Source organism: Arachis hypogaea, chromosome 10 (genome assembly GCF_003086295.3).
Source record: "Arachis hypogaea cultivar Tifrunner chromosome 10, arahy.Tifrunner.gnm2.J5K5, whole genome shotgun sequence".
NCBI classification, from domain to species: Eukaryota; Viridiplantae; Streptophyta; class Magnoliopsida; order Fabales; family Fabaceae; genus Arachis; species Arachis hypogaea.
The window spans coordinates 113,746,545-113,766,573 of record NC_092045.1 but is presented as its reverse complement, the minus strand read 5'-3'; the positions used below and the strand labels follow the sequence as shown (position 1 = coordinate 113,766,573).

At 35.7% G+C, this 20,029-nt stretch overlaps 3 protein-coding genes across 3 annotated transcripts; all 3 read left to right on the top strand.

Moving 5' to 3' along the window:
- The first annotated feature begins 216 nt into the window (after positions 1-216).
- On the top strand, positions 217-4,748 carry LOC112718007 (putative disease resistance RPP13-like protein 1). The gene is made up of 3 exons (XM_025769921.3): positions 217-4,109; positions 4,205-4,326; positions 4,463-4,748. The coding sequence occupies exon 1, from the start codon at positions 421-423 to the stop codon at positions 4,090-4,092; it is 3,672 nt and encodes a 1,223-aa protein (XP_025625706.1). The 5' UTR covers positions 217-420; the 3' UTR covers positions 4,093-4,109; positions 4,205-4,326; positions 4,463-4,748.
- Positions 4,749-6,669: 1,921 nt separating this feature from the next.
- On the top strand, positions 6,670-11,158 carry LOC112718006 (uncharacterized). The gene is made up of 5 exons (XM_072204334.1): positions 6,670-6,919; positions 7,777-7,901; positions 9,209-9,629; positions 10,174-10,455; positions 10,569-11,158. The coding sequence occupies exons 1-5, from the start codon at positions 6,670-6,672 to the stop codon at positions 10,850-10,852; spliced, it is 1,362 nt and encodes a 453-aa protein (XP_072060435.1). The 3' UTR covers positions 10,853-11,158.
- Positions 10,858-15,024, top strand: LOC114924624 (uncharacterized). Its single transcript, XM_029289829.2, has 18 exons — positions 10,858-10,971; positions 11,130-11,347; positions 11,548-11,625; positions 11,713-11,778; positions 11,859-11,927; positions 12,003-12,077; positions 12,151-12,204; positions 12,356-12,442; positions 12,670-12,735; positions 12,819-12,917; positions 13,021-13,086; positions 13,165-13,648; positions 13,724-13,810; positions 13,935-14,063; positions 14,154-14,288; positions 14,424-14,536; positions 14,607-14,700; positions 14,786-15,024. The coding sequence occupies exons 1-18, from the start codon at positions 10,858-10,860 to the stop codon at positions 14,957-14,959; spliced, it is 2,208 nt and encodes a 735-aa protein (XP_029145662.2). The 3' UTR covers positions 14,960-15,024.
- Positions 15,025-20,029: the final 5,005 nt, after the last annotated feature.

Genomic DNA, 20,029 nt, shown 5'->3' with positions numbered 1-20,029 from the left:
CCGTGGTAGCTTGCCACGGTTTACACACAAAACAAAAAAAACATAATCCGTAGTAGCTTGCCACGGTTTACGTTATAATCAGAAACCATGGTAACTTACCACGGTTTACATAAAGTGGAAATTGCACAAAAACGTAACTAAAATCTGTTTTGTGTATTTGAGTAAAGCTTTAACTAAATTTATTTATTTAGATAAATTGCCCTCAAAACTATACAGGATGCCATGTGAACAATCCCTCCAAGACCAATAATAGCATGAAGTCATTTTAATTAATTACAAAAATATTCAACCCCCAACACATTTAACTCCTCAACACAGATCACAGATAAGCCACTACCACAAACTACTGCAACCAGTCAACCAAGTCAACCCCTTGCTTACCATTTGTTGCTTCAGATCTGATCACTTCTCTTCAGAAAAATGGCTGCAGAAGCTGTTTTGTCTTCCGTTCTTAGTGTTGTTTTCGACAGGATGTCCTCCCCTGAAGTTGTTAACTGGATCAAAGGGAAGAAGCTTACTCAGAACCTGATTGAAAGGTTGAAGACTAATCTCTATGCTGTTCAAGCCTTTCTCATCGATGCTGAGCAGAAGCAGATCAAGGAGAGAGCTGTCAAGAACTGGCTTGATAGTCTCAAAAATGCCATGTATCTTGCTGATGACTTGCTCGATGAAGTCTTCACCAAAGCTGCCACTCAGAAGGATCCAGGTACCTTCTTCTCTGGTTTCTCTAGTGTTCTTAATTTGCAAGATCGGGATGTAGCAAAGAGGATGGAGGAAGTCATTAATAGGATAGAGTCTCTTGTGAATCAAAAAGACACTCTTGGTCTGAGAGAGATTCCTAAGGAGAACATGTCATGGAGGATCACTACATCTCTAGTTGAAACATCTGATGTATGTGGCAGGGAAGAAGACAAGGAGGCCATAGTAAAACTGTTGTTGGATGATGATGGTGATGATACAGGTGGTCATAGTGATGTATCTGTGATTCCCATTGTGGGCATGGGTGGGATAGGAAAGACTACTTTGGCGCAATTGGTTTACCAGGATGGCAAAGTAAAGGAGAATTTTGATTTTCAAGCTTGGATTTGTGTGTCAGAAGAGTTTGATGTTTTCAAGGTCACCAAGACTATAATCGAGGCAATAACTAAAAGTTTTTGCAGCTTGACAGATTTGAATTTGCTTCAGCATGATTTAAAAGAAAAGTTGTCAAGGAAGAAGTTCTTTGTTGTCTTGGACGATGTATGGAGTGAAAGTTATGATGATTGGAATAAACTTCTAAAACCATTTCAAAAAGGGGTTAAGGGAAGTAAAATTCTCATAACAACTAGAAGTAAAAGAGCGGCTTCTGTGGTGCAAACTGTTTCACCTTATGAACTAAGCTTATTGTCTGAGGAAGATTGTTGGTTAGTGTTTTCAAAACACGCATGTCTCTCAACTGGTTCTATGGAGAATCCAACCTTAAAAAAAGTCGGCAAAGATCTCGTAAAGAAGTGTGATGGATTGCCCTTGGCAGCTCAAGCCCTTGGAGGCTTATTGCGTGGAAATTCTGATATCAAGTATTGGAATTATTTGTTGAAGAGTGAGATCTGGGAACTCTCTGATGATAAGATAAAGGTTATTCCTGCGTTAAGAATCAGTTATTACTATCTTCCTTCGTATTTAAAGGAGTGCTTTGTTTATTGTTCTTTGTATCCCAAAGACTATGAATTTAGCAAAGACGACTTGATATTACTATGGATGGCAGAGAATTTTTTGCAACCAACAGGAAAAAAGACTCCAGAAGAAGTTGGTGATGAATATTTTGATGAATTGACTGCGAGATCATTTTTCCAACCTCATAAGAATCGTGAAAACAAGTTTGTGATGCATGATCTGGTGCATGATTTGGCAATGATATTTGGTGGAGAATTCTATTTCAGAGCTGAAGAGCTTGAGAATGCAGTGGAGGTTGATATTAAAACTCGCCATTTGTCACATAATGCCAAAGGCAATTATCCAATCTCAAAACTTTTGGGAGTTTGTGACCGAGTAAAACACACAAGGACATTTCTTGGACTCAATTTGAATTCACAGATTGCTTTTAACATGGAAAATGCACCTTGTATCTTGTTGTCAAAGTTGAAGTACCTGAGGGCTTTGTCATTTAATTGGTTTCCTCTTGAGTCATTGCCTGATTCAATAGGCGAGTTGATTCATTTGCGTTACTTGGATTTGTCTTGGACCTACATCATGACATTGCCCGATACACTTTGCAACTTGTACAATTTACAAACATTGAAGCTGGTTGGATGTCGGAAACTAAAAGCCCTTCCTGTTAGCATGAAAGATCTTACAAACTTGCGTTACCTTGATATTAGCGGGACTGGTTTGCATAAGATGCCGGAAGGCATGAGCAAATTGACAAGTTTGCAGGTTTTAACAAAGTATGTTGTCGGGAAGCATGAAGGGAACAAGATTAATGAATTGGGAGCACTTGCAAATCTACACCAAACAATTTTCATTGACAAATTGGAAAATGTGGTCAATAGCAGCGAAGCATTGGAGGCAAGAATGTTTGAGAAGGATGGCATTGAATGTTTGCTCTTGGAGTGGTCGCCAGATGAATATGAGAATACAGTTGATTCTCAAACTGAAAGAGATATACTTGAAAAGTTACAACCTCATAGTAATTTGAAAGAACTAGAAATTTGGGGTTACAGGGGTACAACATTTCCAGATTGGTTGGGACATTGTTCTTACCACAACATCACCCAAATAACACTGGGCGGTATATTTTCGGGTTATTTGAAGAATTGTTGTATGCTTCCTTCACTTGGACAGTTGCCCTCTTTGAAGCACCTGGAAATTTCAATGTTTGAAAGGCTGGCTATTGTGGGGGCTGAGTTTTACCGAAATGATGAATCTTGTCTGGAGACTCCATTTCCAATGCTTGAAACTCTTACATTTCAGTCAATGTCTTGCTGGGAGGAATGGCGTTCGGTGGAGTTCAATGCATTTCCTCGACTTAGGAAGCTTTTCATATGGGATTGTCCGGTGTTGAGTCGAGATTTGCCAAATCAACTACCATCTATGAAAGATCTTACTATTGGGAAGTGCGAGCAGCTCAGTTGTTGTGTTCCAAGAGCTCCTGCGATTACCTGTTTATGCATAGAAGGGAGCAATGAAGTGAGAATTGGGGAGCTACCTCCTTTGCTGCATAAGCTTTCAATTAAAGGAAACCATCAAGCGGAGTCGGTGATGGAGGCCATTGCGCACACCCAACTCACTTGCCTACGATTTTTATCCGTCTCAGGCTGTTCATCCCGCGTATTGTTTCCAGTCAGTAGTATTCCTGCAGCACTACAAGATCTGACGATATCGAATTGCAAAAAATTAGAATTCCAAATGGAAGGCCAACACCACTCATTGCATACACTAAGGATACATAACAGCTGTGATTCGGTTACATCCTTCTCGCTGGATTCCTTTCCAAATCTCGTCCGTGTTGAAATCAGCAAGTGTGAAAAGATGGAGTCTCTCGTGGTGTCACGCTCTCTTTCATCTCTCCGTTATTTAGAGATAAAGAATTGTGGGAGTTTGAAATCCCTGCAGACGCTATGGGTGGCATCACCTCAGCTAGAATATCTCTCATTACTTGGTTGCCCAGATATAGATTTGTGTGCTACAGGGGATCCACACCGTAGCTTGAGAGATCATAGCATCATCTACTGCGAGAAACAACTCAGCTGTGTAGCATCGCAATTTCATGGGCTTACTCATCTTTCTATTGGAGGTGAATGTGAGAGTGTGAAGGCTCTCCCAAAGGAAGGTTGGTTGCCTGCCACCCTTGAGTATCTCAGACTGGATAGCATTGAAAGTGTGGAGATGTTGGAATGCAAGGGACTTGCCCACCTCAACTCCCTGCAAGAATTGTCTATTTATGGATGTTACAATTTGGAGAACATTAACGGAGAAAAGCTGCCTGCCTCTCTATTACGACTCGTCATCTTTGGAAGCCCTTTGGGTAAACGGTGTGAGATGAAGGACCCGCAGGTTTGGCCCAAAATTTCCCACATCCCCGCCATTAAAGTTGATTACAGATGGATTTGGTAATCCAACAACTTCAACAGGTAATTCTTTCTATCTCACGTAACATTATTCTTCATTCTCTTTTTACGATATTGTTATTCTTCATTCTTATTATTGTCTTGTATCATTCATATAGCTTTTCCATGGAAGCCAACAAGAGATAACTTCTGCAGTTACGGTTTTGCTTTTAATGCATCAATAACATTCAATCATTGTGACAGAGAGGAAAAGTGGTTAAGAAACCTGGTGATAAAAGTGGTACGGATGGCTGACTTTAAATCATTTCATGAAAATTTTTATATTACCTGAGAAGGAATATCTACTTTATAATTTTGGAATAACTTTGACTACTCAATATGAAAATTTGTATGTTGTGGTTGAAACTTTCTTTCAGAATGCAACTGAGCAACCAGGGACAATCATAGACACAATCCGTTCCAGTTTGCAAGGAAGCACCAGAAGAATACCGGAAGTCCACCTTCATTGCCATCATAATATTGATCATTTTCGTATTGATTATTGTCCAGTCACCAAAAACAAATATTGATTATTGTCCTTCTTATTGATCATTATCATATTTACCTTTTGAATTTCGGTTCATGTGTATGTTACACTCTAAAATTCTTCCAAACCATCTGATAATAAATTTCAGGCGCATGAACTAAAGTTTAGCAGATAAATTTAGTTTTGCTTTAGTTAATGGGATATTGATTGGTGGCTATGAACAAATTGGACTAATTCAAAACCTTATCAAGAGAAATCAAGTCAACATACTGTCACTGTGTCACATAACCATTGCATTGTAAAATAAAACCTTGTTTGTTTTTCTGAACCTATCCTTTTAAAGATTGAGACTCTCATGTTCATGGTCTGGAAGGTTATACTTGTAGTGAAATAAGAGTGGCAAAAATTCACAAATGAAACAGTACAACACCAGTGAAATGAAAAGTATAGGGAATTCAGAATATTTAAATGGTTAAACAATGAAAAGGGAATGAATTAAGATGATGATGAAGACAATCTTTAAGAATGCCATCGTCTGTCCACTTGCATTCAATAACCTTCTCTATTAGTACAGCAGCTCCTTCTTGTTGGAGTTTAATTCATCAATAGCCACTCTAGTCTCTGCCATTATTTTTCCATTTTGGAAGATTTATGTTGGTTCATTCTTTTGCATGCATGTATTTTGTTTTGGGATTTTAAAAAAATTCTTTACATGTATAACGTGCTATAAATATTGTGGAATTCTCTTGCTTGGAGTTTATATATTGGAGGAATGAGATTAATTTTTTTACGCCCTTAAACCTATGGTCTACGTTTTTTTTTTTTTCCCTCTATTTTCTTATACATTGTTGATTAAGAATTGCATGTTTTGTTAGAAAAATAACAAAAATTAGTCGATAATGCAGCAACAACTATGTTTATCCCACTTTATGATAAGTGAACAGTTAAATAGTAACAACAAATTCTTTGAGAATCAATAAAAGCTGAAAGTTTCCATCTCAAACCATCAAATAAGAGAAGCAATTAAAAATAAGAATATATTACCTGTTTAAACGTATTATTTACTCACTGTAAACATTGCTTGCGTCTCTTTTTCTATATTTTTCTATCTATCTATTATAATATATCAAAAGAGAACTCAAACTAGTGTTATAGTGAATAAATAACACATAAATTTTTAGACTATATAAAATTGCTATGTTATCCATGCAACCACATAGAAAAAAATATCTATCTTATAGCACATTTATATTACCATAGAGAATAACATTTATATAATCAATCTAGCATTAATCTCATAATTTCACATAGTAAATTATCTAAATTCTAATATTGTATATTTTATTTGAAAAATAAATTTTATTTTACAAAAATTAATTTATCAATCAATCTATCAGAAAAGAACCATTCTGTCTCAAAAAAAATTTAAAATGATAAAAATTATTAATGATCAAAATGTTCAATTTAAAGTTTTTTAGGAATCAATTTAAATGTTTATTTTTTTAAATAACTAACCATCATAAACAAATTGTGAAATAATTCATTTCTATTTTTTCACAACATTTTTGTATAATTAAAATTCTTCAGAAAAATTGAATTATTTTTTTTAAGAAAAAACAAAGATAAAGAAAGTAGGAAACCTCTTTATTTATGTGAGAGAAAAAAAAATAATAGAAAAAGTCTATTAACAGGGTGAAATAAAAAGTTAAAGTTATAACTAAAGTTTTAACACCAAAGAGTAAAATAAAATGATTACTCATATTTAACACATGTACCAAAATAATTTTTAAAATTTCAATTGTATCAATAATATTTTAGAAATTAACAAAAATACATCAGTTAATCTCTATAGACATAATTATTATAATTTAAATCTCTTATTTTAATATATATGATCAATCTCAATGATTACTCTAGAGCTTAACTCAAAACTACAATTACAAAATTACACAAACATATATACATACACTAATCTATAAAGAGAAGTAAATTTAGTAATCCATAATTGAGTTATAAGAAAGTGAATCTGATTTAATGATGTAGATTTCAAAACAAATAAAATAGCATTATCACAAGAGAGGTTGTTACGTTGCATCTATGCTTCAGTTCCTCCAAAGACCTCTCTCTCTTCCATTTGTTCTCACCATATTCATCTTCTTCACGTGGATCTCCCTCCATTTCCACACTGCTTCCAAAGCTTCTTCCTCTTCTCTGCATTGGACTGCCATACATGATATTAACGCCAACTTGCTCAGATTTCGATCCGGAATTTCTTCCAAGATTCTGAAAGATGAACGTGGTTGGCTCCTTGATCCATTGTCTCTTGCCTCCGCTTCTGATATTTCAGGTCTTTAATTTTTTTTAATTCTTTTTTTTTAATTATTTTACAATGACAATGTATTAAAATTAATGTATTCGTTTTGGTAAATGTTACTCTACCCTTTCTAAAATAACATGTAAGTTATCTTTTTTGATGTGTCATAGTCTAATGGGTGTTTATTTATTTTAAATTTTTAGTAAAATTTGTTGGATAATTAATTTATCTAATAAAATAAAAAATAAAAAATTAATTTCAGGAAATTAAAATTTGTTGGAAATTTAATAAAATATTTAAAAAATAATGTTATATATTACTCTTATTTTTCGCACAAAATCTCTACTTTCTAACAAAAATTAAATAAAAATCCAGACTTTCATAAAAAATCATTGTAAACTAGTTACATTAATTTTTAAAAAATAAGATATAAAGTGTTTTTATTTTTTTTTCTCGTATAATTCGAAACCTAATTGTATAGAATAAATTTTCAAATTTAAAGATCTACTCTATTGTTATTTAAAAGTAGTATATGAAAATTAAAAATTAATTATTATATATTGATATATTTATGTATATTTTTATTTTTATATAGATTGATTTATATATTTTTTTCAAATAAATAATCAAGTAATAGAATAATCAAACATATCGTATTAGAATAATCAAACATACACTTAAAATAGAAATATAATTTTTTCGAGTAATATTAGGTAATTATCGTTTTTTAGTTTATATTAGTTAATTTTTTATAATTATTTTTATCCTAAAATTTAGACCATAAATTATAAATTTTTAACACTAAATTCTAAATTATAAACTTAAAAGCTAGAATGGACTGATAGTAACTCACTAAAACTTATTTCTCTATGCTTTCTCTAATTTTTTAGGTGGAGCTATCACTTGTGCTTCAATTCATGCAGGAGAAATCCGACCAGGAAAGTTAAGAGGAAATCATAGACACCATGATTGTAACGAGACACTTGTTATTTGGGGTGCTATAACAAGATATAGGGTAAGTTTCTCCATTAATTTTGAGTACTATATATATTTGTTCTGCCATACATCATAAATATGTATGTAAAATTAAGTTTATATATATTACACCTATGTTCTATTACTCCTCATTTTAGGGGTGGAGGATATTAAATTATCGGTCCAAATTCGAATCGAACCAATTAATTGATTCTGAAATTAACGAGTTATGGGTCCAACTCGAATCAAACCAATGACTCTCTCTAATAATTAGTTTGGGTAACGATTCTAGCCTTATGGGGATGTAAAATCCGAATCAATTCGTAGACCCGACCATGTATTAGTTAAACAAAAAAAATAAAAATTAAAAAAAAAATATATATATATATATTGTATTTTTGTATTTAACTTTTAATGTGTTTGGTATTTAATATGTTTGGATTTTAATGTATTTAGTGTTTAATATGTTTGGATTTTAATGTGTTTAATTTTTAATATATTTGGTGTTTAACATATTTAAATTATTTCTATTGATTTTACATGTTTATTGTAGTTACAAAATTTTTAAGATAAAAATTTTATTTTTTTTATAAATTTCTGTTTCATCGGATATCCATTACGCAAACCGAACCAATTCGTTCTTAATCGATTTGATTTGGATCTAACATAAATCCAAACCAACCCGACCATACTCACCCCTATCTCATTTCATAATTATAATAGTTCATATATCATACATCATCTAGTTTGTTAACTATGTATAAATTCAATTGCATCTATGCAAATGAAATGTTTTAAAAATATTATATTAATTGAATTGTATTTTACATTTTATATAGCGTGTAATCCTTTGAATTAAAAACATACAGGTCCTGTGGTTTCAAACTTTCAATTACCGAAGAAATGTTATATTATTTCATACCGTATGAAATATAACTAAAACATGAGATGGAGTTTACTAAAAATAGCAATACTAGTAAAAACTCATTTTCTCTTAAGATATAAACATTTCAGCTAACACTTCACAATTAATAATATATTTAAGCAATGTTTTAAAATTGAATTTAGCCGTCAGTCAAATCAATTTAACTTTTATGAGTTTATCATTTGGTAGTTAATAAAAAAGAAATATTCAAAAAAATCTTACACGAGATGATCAAATAAAATTTAGGTGTAAACAATTTTACTATAGATATGATAAGATAAGATGTAATGACTTCGTTTGATCTATATAGTTAATTCTAAATTTATTGTTGTTATTATGGTTGTTTTTTTTTTTTTCAGGGATATACATTGTTATTTCTTCTTTATGACCTGACTGACTTGTAAGTTGTAATGGTTTTGTAGTTGGAGAATAGCAAAGTTCCTCATAAACGTTATGGTGAAGTGACCATTGGGTTCGATGACATTATTGTTGCTGCTAGCCCTAGTGGGACAGCCCACGCAATAAAAAATACGGGCCTGCTACACATACAAGCATACAAGCAACCAAGTTGGCCCAGCCCAAACACGAATCACGCGCATGAAAGAGAGATAAGATGCCGCGTCCAACTCACGCACTCAGCATTCGAACGGTTACGTATGGGAGACTCTTCCACTTCTTCCACTTCTTCCATTTCTCAAGGCACTTTCAAAACAACGAAACCCTCTCATTTTCGAGCGAAAATCAACTTTCAAAATATAGAAATCGTAGTTCGAAAACTGCATCAAAACACCATCAACCTCTCTGTGAAGAATCTGAAGAAAAAACAAACCAAGAATACTCAACGTAAGTCCATTAAAATACTGTATATTTTACTTTTGTTCTTCGTCGTTCTGCTAGGGTTTACTATTACTCTTGCTTCTTTGTTATACGTCGTTCTTCTAAGTTATACGTCGTTCTTCTAAGTTCTACGTCGTTCTACATTGTTATTCTAAGTTCTCCTGCTATTTTTGTTGATTTTTGGGGGTTTATTCCGTAGATTCGGGGGTGTAAACTGCTTAACCTTGTAATGTGGCTTTATATTGAAGCATGGCTGAGTGATATCTGTCTGATATCTATATGGATGTATCTGAATAATATCTATGGGTGTATCTCACTGTAATCAATGGGTGTATCTTGTTTGACATTGTTGGGTGTATCTGAATAATATCTATGGGTGTATCTCACTGTTATGAATGGGTGTATCTTGCGAATATCTGGCTGTATCTGACTCATATATATGGGTGTATCTTACTGTTATCAATGGGTGTATCTTAATTGTTATCAATGGGTGTATCTGAGTCATATATATATGGGTGTATATTACTGATATCTTTGGGTGTATTTTTAGTTTCAGAGAAAATGGCAGCAAGAAACCAAACCAAAGACCTGAAATGTGCCACACATCTCCTGAATGATAAGTTCAGAAACATGACTAAGGAGAAGAAGGCCATTGTCAGGGATCTTGGATTCGGTGGGTTGATGCACATCCCACCACTGAGGGTGGATCACCAACTCTTAAGAGAGCTGGCAAAAAACTTCAAACTTGGGGAGAACAAACTGAGGACAGGATATGGTTCTTTCCATATAACCCCAAAAAAAATAGGTGATGCGCTTGGCATCAATGCAACAGGTAATTAGCTCAAAATTATAGATGTATATTAAGTTGTTGCTTGGGTGTATATTAACCTGATGCTTGGGTGTATTTGAACCGACTTTGATGCTTTGTTGTCTTTCTTTTTGTAGGAGATCTATTTCCTGAGAAAGTTGACTATAAGAAACTTTCTGATGAAGACAAAATAATTTATAGAAGATTCCAGGGTAAGACCCTCAAAAGTCTTACCGATGAAATGATGGAAATCGGCGTTGGCAACGAAGAGGAACGCCTGATGTTCAAGAGGATATTCATCCTCTACATACAGATGGCGTTCCTTTTGCCAACGACGATAAACAAAATATCGCCCGTGCACCTGGTCCCGATTTTTGAGATGGAGGGCATAGAGGAGAGAAACTGGGGGGGCATGTTTTGACCTTCATGATCAGGGGCATAACAGACTACCAGGAGAAGAAGAAGAAGGCAATCAATGGCTGCCTCTTCGCCCTGATGATAATCTACTTTCACCTTTCAAAAAAGAAAGGCAAGAACAGGGTTGAAAGACCACCAAAGCCATGGATTGCCAACTGGACTAAGGAGCAGTTGGTGAAAAGAATGAATGAAGAAAGAGAAGAAATTTTGGTGAGTAATCATAATAAGTTGGTGTACTTTATTTACCCGAATGGTGCTAACTAAAATATCTCATGTTTCAGGGGATTCTGAATTTGGCAGAGACAAAAGAAAAAATGAGAAAAAAAGAAAAAAAAACAAAAAGAACAAGAAATAAAAAAAAAACAAAAAAGAGGAAGGCGAGCTCAACATCGTCTTCGGAGACAGAAACTACCGAGAGTGACACTTCTACCTCTGAGTCTGAGGCTCAAGAAGACTCGGAGGATTCGGGAATTAAACACCCCGGCAAAAAGGGGAAAAAGTAAGTACCATACTTGGGTGTAATTTCTTTATTGAGTTTGGGTGTATTTTGTTTGTCCACGTTGGGTGTATGTAGTTTATTAAGCAGGGTGTGTTTCGTTTGCTGCGTCGGGTGTATATTTTATACTCAGTTGGGTGTGTATCGTGAATTGAATTGGGTGTATTTTTAGTATGTTCTAAATGATGATTGTTTGCCTGCAGAATGGACTCAAGAAAAAGAAAGCAGAGGGAAGAGGAGTCAGATTCTGATTCAGAATCTGAATCTGAACCAAGTGACGAGTAATGTCCTGAAATTATTACTCCTTTCTTTTGGCTTCGTTATAAAGATTTTGTGTATTAACTGAAGCGTCTGTTATTGACTTATAGGAGCGAAGAATCATCTCCTGCGGAGAAGGAGAAGAAAAAGAAAGAAACAAAAACAACTCCAAAAGAGTAAGCACTTCTTTGGATAAAATTCTGTGATAAAATTAATTTTTTATTTCTGATTGTTACTGTTTTTTTTTTCCACCCAGAACACCACAAAAAAGGAAAAAAGTAGTTGTGGAGGATTCACCTCCTGAAGAAGATCAATACTTTTACGGGTACAGTACCTCGTAAGCTATCCTACGGTCTATCATCGTAATTATTTTTGTTAACGTCTTATTTTATGAATGTAGTGAGACATATGAAATATCGAGTGACGAACTCGATGAATTGCTAGGGGAAAACGTTCAAAAATCTGCTGTAGAGGGGTATGTCTTGCTGTGCTGTGTATTTGAGATTTTGGTGTCTTTTGTTTGCTAATAATTGTATCTTGTTTCACAGAGACAACCAGGCTGACCTGCGATCGACAGAAGGTCGCTATGTGTCCTCTGAAACGTAAGAAGCTTTATTATTTAATAAATTCTTGTTATCGTGATTTGGATGCATTCTGTGAAACAATATGGGTGTATTCTGTGCATCAAGTTGGGTGTATCTTGTTCACTAAGTTGGATGTATATTTGTTTTGAATAACATGAAATCTGTTTAGACTACCGGCTGTCAACTTGGGAAGTGATGATACTTCCTCTCAAAGACACACAGAACAGAGTAGTGTAAACCAGCCGTCTCAGAGCATGTAATTTCTCTTTCAAATAACCGTTACTTTTCTTCTTCTAATAACTTCTACTTCTAATTTTGTATATATTTTTTTTAGAAAAAAAATCCCTTTATTATTTTATTCAAGAAAAAAAAGGCAGCAAAAAAAAGCAAAAACTGCAACTATGTAAGTTCTCAAAAAACAAAGTCCGTCTTCTTTTTGAATTGTTCGGGTGTATTTGTTGACCTTCTTTGGGTGTATTTTAGGTTGACTCCGGATGATTCGAATGTGATGGTTGTTAGGGAACAAACGCCGTCGGAAGCGCTTGCAATGTGAGTTATCCAAGAATATTTCAACCTTATAACCTTATTATTTTCAAATACGTTGTTAACCTTTCATTTTTATTCTTGTTTAGAGTCCCGATCCAATTTTTTGTGCTGCCATCCCAACAAACAACCACTGACGCAGATTCCGAACCAACCCCTATGCTACAGATTGAAGGGGCTAGAGAAACGTAAGAAAATAGTATTGGGTGTATATTTGTTTAGGGTTTGGGTGTATATTTGCTATGAGTTTGGGTGTATACTCTTCCTGATCGATTTTGTGCAACTGTGCAGCACTCCTGAAACCCCCAAACAACATCAAGAAACAACACCCAAGCTTCCCCCAGCTCCAACAAAAATGTAAGTTAATTAGACTAGAATCAATCTTTGCTTGTCATCCGTATATTCTTACTCTTATTCTTATACATAATGATGCAGTCATCCAGACGCCGAGGAAGCTGCTGCCCTGTTGATGATGGCACGGACAGCAAGCTATGTTTCTAAAACAGATCTGCCGATGCCATCATTCAGCCTTGGATTGACAGATTCAAGCCAGGAGGGGGCATCGACGCAGGAGACAGAAAGGGAAAAATCTCCAGAAGCTGCAACTATGCTGGAACAATTGGACAGTTTGGTCCAAAAGTTAGCAAGCAGTGCGTCAAAGGGAAAAGACGAAAGTCCACAAATTCGGAGGGAGACTGGGGGAGAAAGTTCTGCTAAGTTTGAAACACCGGGGGGAACAAATCAAATTCCGGATGATATGAAAGAAAAGTGCTACATCTGGGGGACGAGACTGAAGGAGGATGCAAAGGGCGATACTAACGAGTTTGAGGAGATATGCACTCTGACTGGCCAAGGAGAGTACATTTTGATGAGAACGCACCTTGCATCCCTCCAGGCAAACAGTGATATAGAATGTCAGGTAATTTTAGACTAACATTAATGTTTTTACACCAAAGTCAACTGCAATGGTTATTAATTTAAAATTGATTTCTAGGTTGTATCTGCCATCTGCCTCATCCTAAACCAGAAAAAGGAAAAGAGGTTTCATGCACAAATATACTGTCTCCCCCCAGATATTGTGGTAAGTGTTACTTCTACGAACTTTGGGTGTATTTTATGCATGGATTTGGGTGTATTTGTTAGCTTAGATTGGGTGTAAGTTGTGTATTTTCATGTTTTCATTTCTTGTATTGCAATTCTTGCAGAGCATGGCACTTTCTGATCACCCAAAGGGGGAATTCATATCTCCGAAAACGAACAGAGAATTCAGGGTGGAAGCCTACCCCAATTTCATTCCCTTCATAGATAGGAAAAAATTAAGTTCGCATCCATATGTAAGTTTTTGTTTCGTAAATTTGTTAGTACGCTTATTTACTTATATGCCAAATAAAATAACAGACTGTTGAAATGTGGCAATCCTTCAGATTTTTGCTCCTGTTTGCCACTCGGGACATTGGTGGTTGTGGCTAATAAATACAAGAACGCGGAAATGTCAAATACTTGACCCGCTACACAAAAAAGCTCCAAGCGAAGAGAGAAAGGAAATTAATAAATTCACTGTAAGTTCCCTCTGTCTTCTTTACTTTAATAGATAGGTCTATTTTGAAATTTGAGTTGGGTGTATATTCCATATTCGATTGGGTGTATCTTGTCCATTGATTCGGGTGTATTACTGACTTGTTTTGGTATTTAAGGGATATGTATTTTCGAGATTGATAGCATATGCCGGCGGGAAACCTCTCGAGAAAGGCGAGAAGGAGAAGGAAATTAAAGCCCCATATGTTAAAATTTCAGGCCAAAAAACAAGGTATAGATTTGTGACTCTGAACCTTAAACTTTCCTAAATGAGATTTGTAATTTATTTTCTTCGTTTTCAGCTATGACTGCGCTATTTACGTAATGAAGTGGCTTGAGTTAATAGAGCCGGAAAACATTAAAAAGGGGAAGTATGAATGGGATAACTGGACACAGGTAACTGTCTTTAGAACTATATAACTCTGTATTACTTTACTGAATTAATATTTCTGTTTAAACATAACATACTTTTTAATTGTAGGAGGAGGTGGACCACTACAGAGTGGAGTATGCTTCCCGGATACTATTCAGTGAGATTAATAGACAGAGAGATCAGGCAATTAGAGAGAGTAGTGCTATAAGACTGTCGAAGCCATCCTCTGTATTATTGAGTCCGTTTTGTCAGATTAATTCTGAGGATATAGAAACTGGGTAGTTTGTAAATTGAACAAATGATGTAAATGTTTGCCATTCAATGTATTCAATGTATATTTTTTCCCATAGTTAAACTATCTGTGCTGCTAAACTGTCTGTGATGTATTCAAAAACTGTATTACAGGTGGTAAAACATAAAGCAAAAAATCAAAGCATACGCATATTATAAATTGTTACACCCAACGCTAGTCTAATAATACACCCGAGGTTGAGTAAAAATATACACCCAATTGTCTGTGCTGTATTCAAAATGAATGAATTACATCTACTAAAATATGAAAAAAAAAACATCAACTGAAATATACGCCCATAACCTGTGAATTTTTACAGCTTTTGTTCTATATGTATCTATATATGTGTCTATATGTAAATTGTCTATTAACAAAAATACACCCAAAGGTAACAGGGAATTTACACCCATACTCCCTATAACTATACACCCAAAGAGTTATCCCCTGCTGCTGGTACCCTGAACTGATAATTTATAACTTGTCCCTGGTATTGGCTGCTACTTGAATGGGCCGCTGATGCAGCATCAAACAGGTTTATCTGAATATAACACTCACGCATTAGCTAAACAATTAACTAGAAAAATAAACTCAATCGCCACAGATTTAAAGAACATTACATTTACCTCGCTTAAAACTTTTGTCTTCTTCTTCTTTGTGGCATTTGCAATCTGTTTCTCCAACTTTGAACCTAGCCTGTTTTTTGGACGTCCTCTTGTTCGAATCCTTGGCGGGCTTTGAAGCTCGTTAACGGATTCCAAGTTGGCGTCTTCGTGGGATAAAGAAGATGTCCCCTTCCTTTTGGCTTTTACTGCTTCCATCTCAGCCATGATGTTATCGTACGCACGGTGCAGAATTGCAGTCAGCTCCTCCGATTCAGAGGCAAATTCGCAAATATTTTGCGAACGAAAAACCAATTGGTCGAACCTTTTGCTTCTTGGCTCCATTAGTGGCTCGTCGTGGCTGCTCTTGATGTGTGTGTGTCGCCTCTTTACCTTCTTGCTCCATCGTTCCAGTATGTACCTAGGGGACACTTGGCTTACTTGTTCGAAGCTTAACACGCTTAGTGCGTGACGGCACAGTATCCCTCTCGACTCGAATAATAAGCATTGGCATTTTACCTCGGCTGCAACTGAGTCGTAGGTAACCGCGAACTTGTCCAATATTGAGCTGGAAACTTGTTCTCCGACTTCGTATACTGAATAGCCTAGAGCGGAATTCTTTAATCTGGTGATGCAATTCGCCTTTCCTCTGAATTGGGCTTGGACTTCCCTAAACTTTGCTTGGGTGTACGCATCTTGAAACTGAGTTTCGATGGAGGATTTGGTTGCACACGGTATGACCGTATGAAAATCTGCAGCATCTGATTCTCTCTCTGCTTGCTCCCTGCTTCCGAGGCAATTATCGTACTGTTTGACGAACTGAATGAGCGAGCTGTTACGGGTGATGTACTTGTTAAAAAATGAATGCATGCTCTCGCTCCTTTGTGTGCTTCTCATCCCTGCCCAGAAGTGGTGGTCCAGATAGATAGGAACCCATATGTGACGGTCTTCGTACAGATCTGCATAATACACCCAAACACACACAGTAAAATACACCCGAGAGATAGTATAATTTACACCTCTGCTACAGAATTTAAAAACACATTACCTGAGAGCCACTTGTTGTCCGCAAGACCAAAATTCACCAGAAAATCGTTCCAATTCCTATCGAATGAGTCTTTGCTGTGAGAGTTCCAAACAACATGGCTCATTTGTTGTTCGATATCGGCGTGTGCCTTGTACCCGTTTAATTTGCTTGGAATCTTCTTCATGATGTGCCAAATACACCAGCGGTGAACTGTTGTTGGCATACAGGCCTCTAAAGCCCTTTTCATTGATGCGCACTGATCGGTGAGAAACCCTTTCGGAGCGTTTCCTCCCATGCAACGAAGCCAGCATTGAAATAACCATTTGAATGATTCAATATCTTCGTTCTTCATCAAAGAGCATCCGAGAAGTGTTGATTGGCCGTGGTGATTCACCCCGACAAAAGAACCACAGACCAAATTATACCTGAAACGAATTGCCATGGTCCAGAATGCAAAATCATTAGGTACACCCCAACAAATGCTTAGAATACACCCAATGACACGGCCAATATACACCTCTGCTGCAGATTAGTAAAAATAAATTAATTTAGCATCATAAAAAGGGACAGTTTGTTACCTGTTTGTATTGTAGGTGGTGTCGAATGAAATGACGTCTCCGAAATACTCACAGGCCGCTCTGCTTCTTGCGTCGGCCCAAAAGGCCAGCTTAATCGATTGATCCTCCTCGAGTTCGAGCTCGAAAAAGAAATTCGGATTCTTCTCTTTCATCCTTAACAAATATTTCCCGAATTCCTTTGCATCTTCTTGTTCGGAAACATTCCGCACTTCCCTGGTAATGTAATTCCTCACGTCCTTTTCGATGAAATTTAACTCGTGGTGACCCCCGGCAGCCGCAACAAATGATTGGTAGGTTTTGCTTGGTCTGATACCGGCCTCGTCGTTATTCTCTATCGTACGACGAATGGACATGCTTAGTTCCCTGTGCTGTTTGAGCATCTCTGCTTTGCTTGGACAGCAGGGGTGTGAATGATCCAGCACAACCTTTGAAATGATCCAAGCACCAACATCCTTCAATGTGTGTATATAAATTCTTGCAGGACAGTTTAAACCGGCTGTCGGATTGGTCTTCTCGGTTGGAGATATTTTAGATTTCCATTTTCCCTCTCTGCTACATGTAATCAGTTGATTCTTAATCTCGTTTCCCTTCCTATTTGTGCACCGAACTCTTGTAGAGAAACCTGCAGCCTTGGCGTAGTTCCTGTAAAATTTTCCGGCATCTTCAAGGGTCCTAAAGGTCATTCCGACCTTCGGAACAAGCTCGTCATCAACAACAGAGAGAGGCTGCACAATAAACCGTGTCAGAACTGTGAATACACCCATAGATATGATACAAATACACCCAATCATGTCTTATATGATACACCCGAACCGAAACAACTCAACTACAGAATGACCTTTAAAGCCATAAACTGTGAATACACAGACTGCAGAATACACCATCTCAAAAACTAAAAACACACACAATCATGTCTGATATAATACATATAATACAACTGAACAACAACAACTCAATTAAAAATAACAAAAAACCAGTAAAGTGTATATACACCCACACTTATAGCTAAAATACACCCAAAGAAGAGATTGATCTACACCCGAGCGTCTGCTATAAATTCCAGATAATTAAACAATGTTCAGCAATTTTTAAACTACACAATGCTATACAAATTACTGTAAATCAAACCTCAGGAACTTCGTTAGATTCAAATTCATAATCCACATCGCCTGGATTCAGCGCAGAATCTGAGCTTGAAGGATCCATTATCTTCAAAACGAGTTCGAACTTTGATTTCAGAAAACAACAAATCAACAGAGAAAACGAAGCTCGAGTTGCAGAGAGAGAAAAAGAGAACGTAAACGAAGAACATACCAGTGAGAAAAGAAGAGGAAAAGATCGATGGAGAAGAATGAGCGAAAACGCGCGAGAAGAAGAACAACCAAATCTCAAAATAACGAAAACGAAGAAGGAAACAAATATTTTAAATTTGGAAGTTAGATATACGCGGCATATTATATAGCGCGTGTAATCAACGTAGCTGGAGGAGCGAGTATTTTAAATTTATTATTTAATAAACTTGTGAAGCATACAAGCCCTAATGGCTTGTATGCAGAGCTTTTCCGTAAAAAATATAGATCAGAATCGGAGTACATTTTTCATAGGATGTCAAGACAATGTTATAAGTTATAATGTCTCAAGTACCGACTTTAATGTTTGGAAAGATCTTTAACTTTTTTATCTTATAATAAATTAAGTTATTCAATTAGGTTTTTCTTGTTAATTCAACGACTTGAACCCTAATGTCTATCTGATGTGATCGTTATAACTCGGTTATATATAATAATTTGGCTATAAATATTATAAGTCGGGTATTAAACAATTAAATATCATTACATTCTAAAACACTATTATTCCTCATTTAAGTAAAATGTTCAAAAAATATATTCGTATATACTTCATCCCAAATATAAAAAAGAAGTAAGAAACTATTTGAAAATATATTGAAACAAAATAGAATTTATTATTCACTCACTAACTTGAGCATTGGACTGCCTTTTGCAGGTACTCACTCCTCTGCCTTTTGCAGGTACTCACTCCTTTATTTTTCTGCTGTCAAAGTATAACTCATCTTGACAGAAAGCTCGCAGACGAGCTATACAGCAGCCAACCTTCACAAGAATAATTGGTGCCTACCGTGGGGTCTAGAAACAAAAATCCTTTTTTCTTCAAGTTCCGAAATTATCAGATCTGCTTATAGCTAACCAACTTTCTCCCACATCATCTGAGATCATTTGGATGGTATCAGAATTACAACAGGCTAATTAGTGTATAACAGAAAAAAATTAAAGAATGGCAAATCAGATAATCGAGTTAACAAATACTAGGATTGCTAATAATGGTGATCACAATGAACAAATGGATGATAAGGAAGAAAATTCTGATCCAACGCATGTCTTTGAAACTCAACAATCAGAGGGAGATTAAGAAACCAATGAAGATGATGAATTGGACAACACAGTTGGATCATTCACGGCAGATGTCATGAATTTCAAACTGTCTAGGAACTTTGCGTTACCAATAACTCTAACTCCCTATGTTGGCATGGGTGATTCGAAAAAACACGTCAAAAAATTAAGCTCCATGATGATAGTAAACGGTGCTTCCGATCCTATTTTATATCCTTGTTTTCCTATTTTTTTAGACGGTCCTGCACTTGATTGGTTTTCATCTTTGCCTGCAGATTCTATTTCACGCTTTCAGGAGCTTGCAAAGTTATTTGAAGATCAATTCGCTCATTTTATCTTCAAACACATTTCAATATTTCATACATTTTTACCGAAATAATTCACCACATATATTCTATCTTCTTCCCATGAAAACAAATAAAAAACAGAAAGTTAATTTTAATTTTAA

Bases quoted from the DNA above. Each gene is read 5' to 3' on its own strand.
- LOC114924624 (XM_029289829.2), top strand. From the start codon at position 10,858: ATGATCAGGGGCATAACAGACTACCAGGAGAAGAAGAAGAAGGCAATC. The intron at 12,205-12,355 runs GTAAGAAGCTTT...AAATCTGTTTAG, and splicing joins CGCTATGTGTCCTCTGAAAC to ACTACCGGCTGTCAACTTGG. The intron at 12,736-12,818 runs GTGAGTTATCCA...ATTCTTGTTTAG, and splicing joins CCGTCGGAAGCGCTTGCAAT to AGTCCCGATCCAATTTTTTG.
- LOC112718006 (XM_072204334.1), top strand. From the start codon at position 6,670: ATGCTTCAGTTCCTCCAAAGACCTCTCTCTCTTCCATTTGTTCTCACC. The intron at 7,902-9,208 runs GTAAGTTTCTCC...ATGGTTTTGTAG, and splicing joins GTGCTATAACAAGATATAGG to TTGGAGAATAGCAAAGTTCC. The intron at 10,456-10,568 runs GTAATTAGCTCA...TTCTTTTTGTAG, and splicing joins GCTTGGCATCAATGCAACAG to GAGATCTATTTCCTGAGAAA.
- LOC112718007 (XM_025769921.3), top strand. From the start codon at position 421: ATGGCTGCAGAAGCTGTTTTGTCTTCCGTTCTTAGTGTTGTTTTCGAC.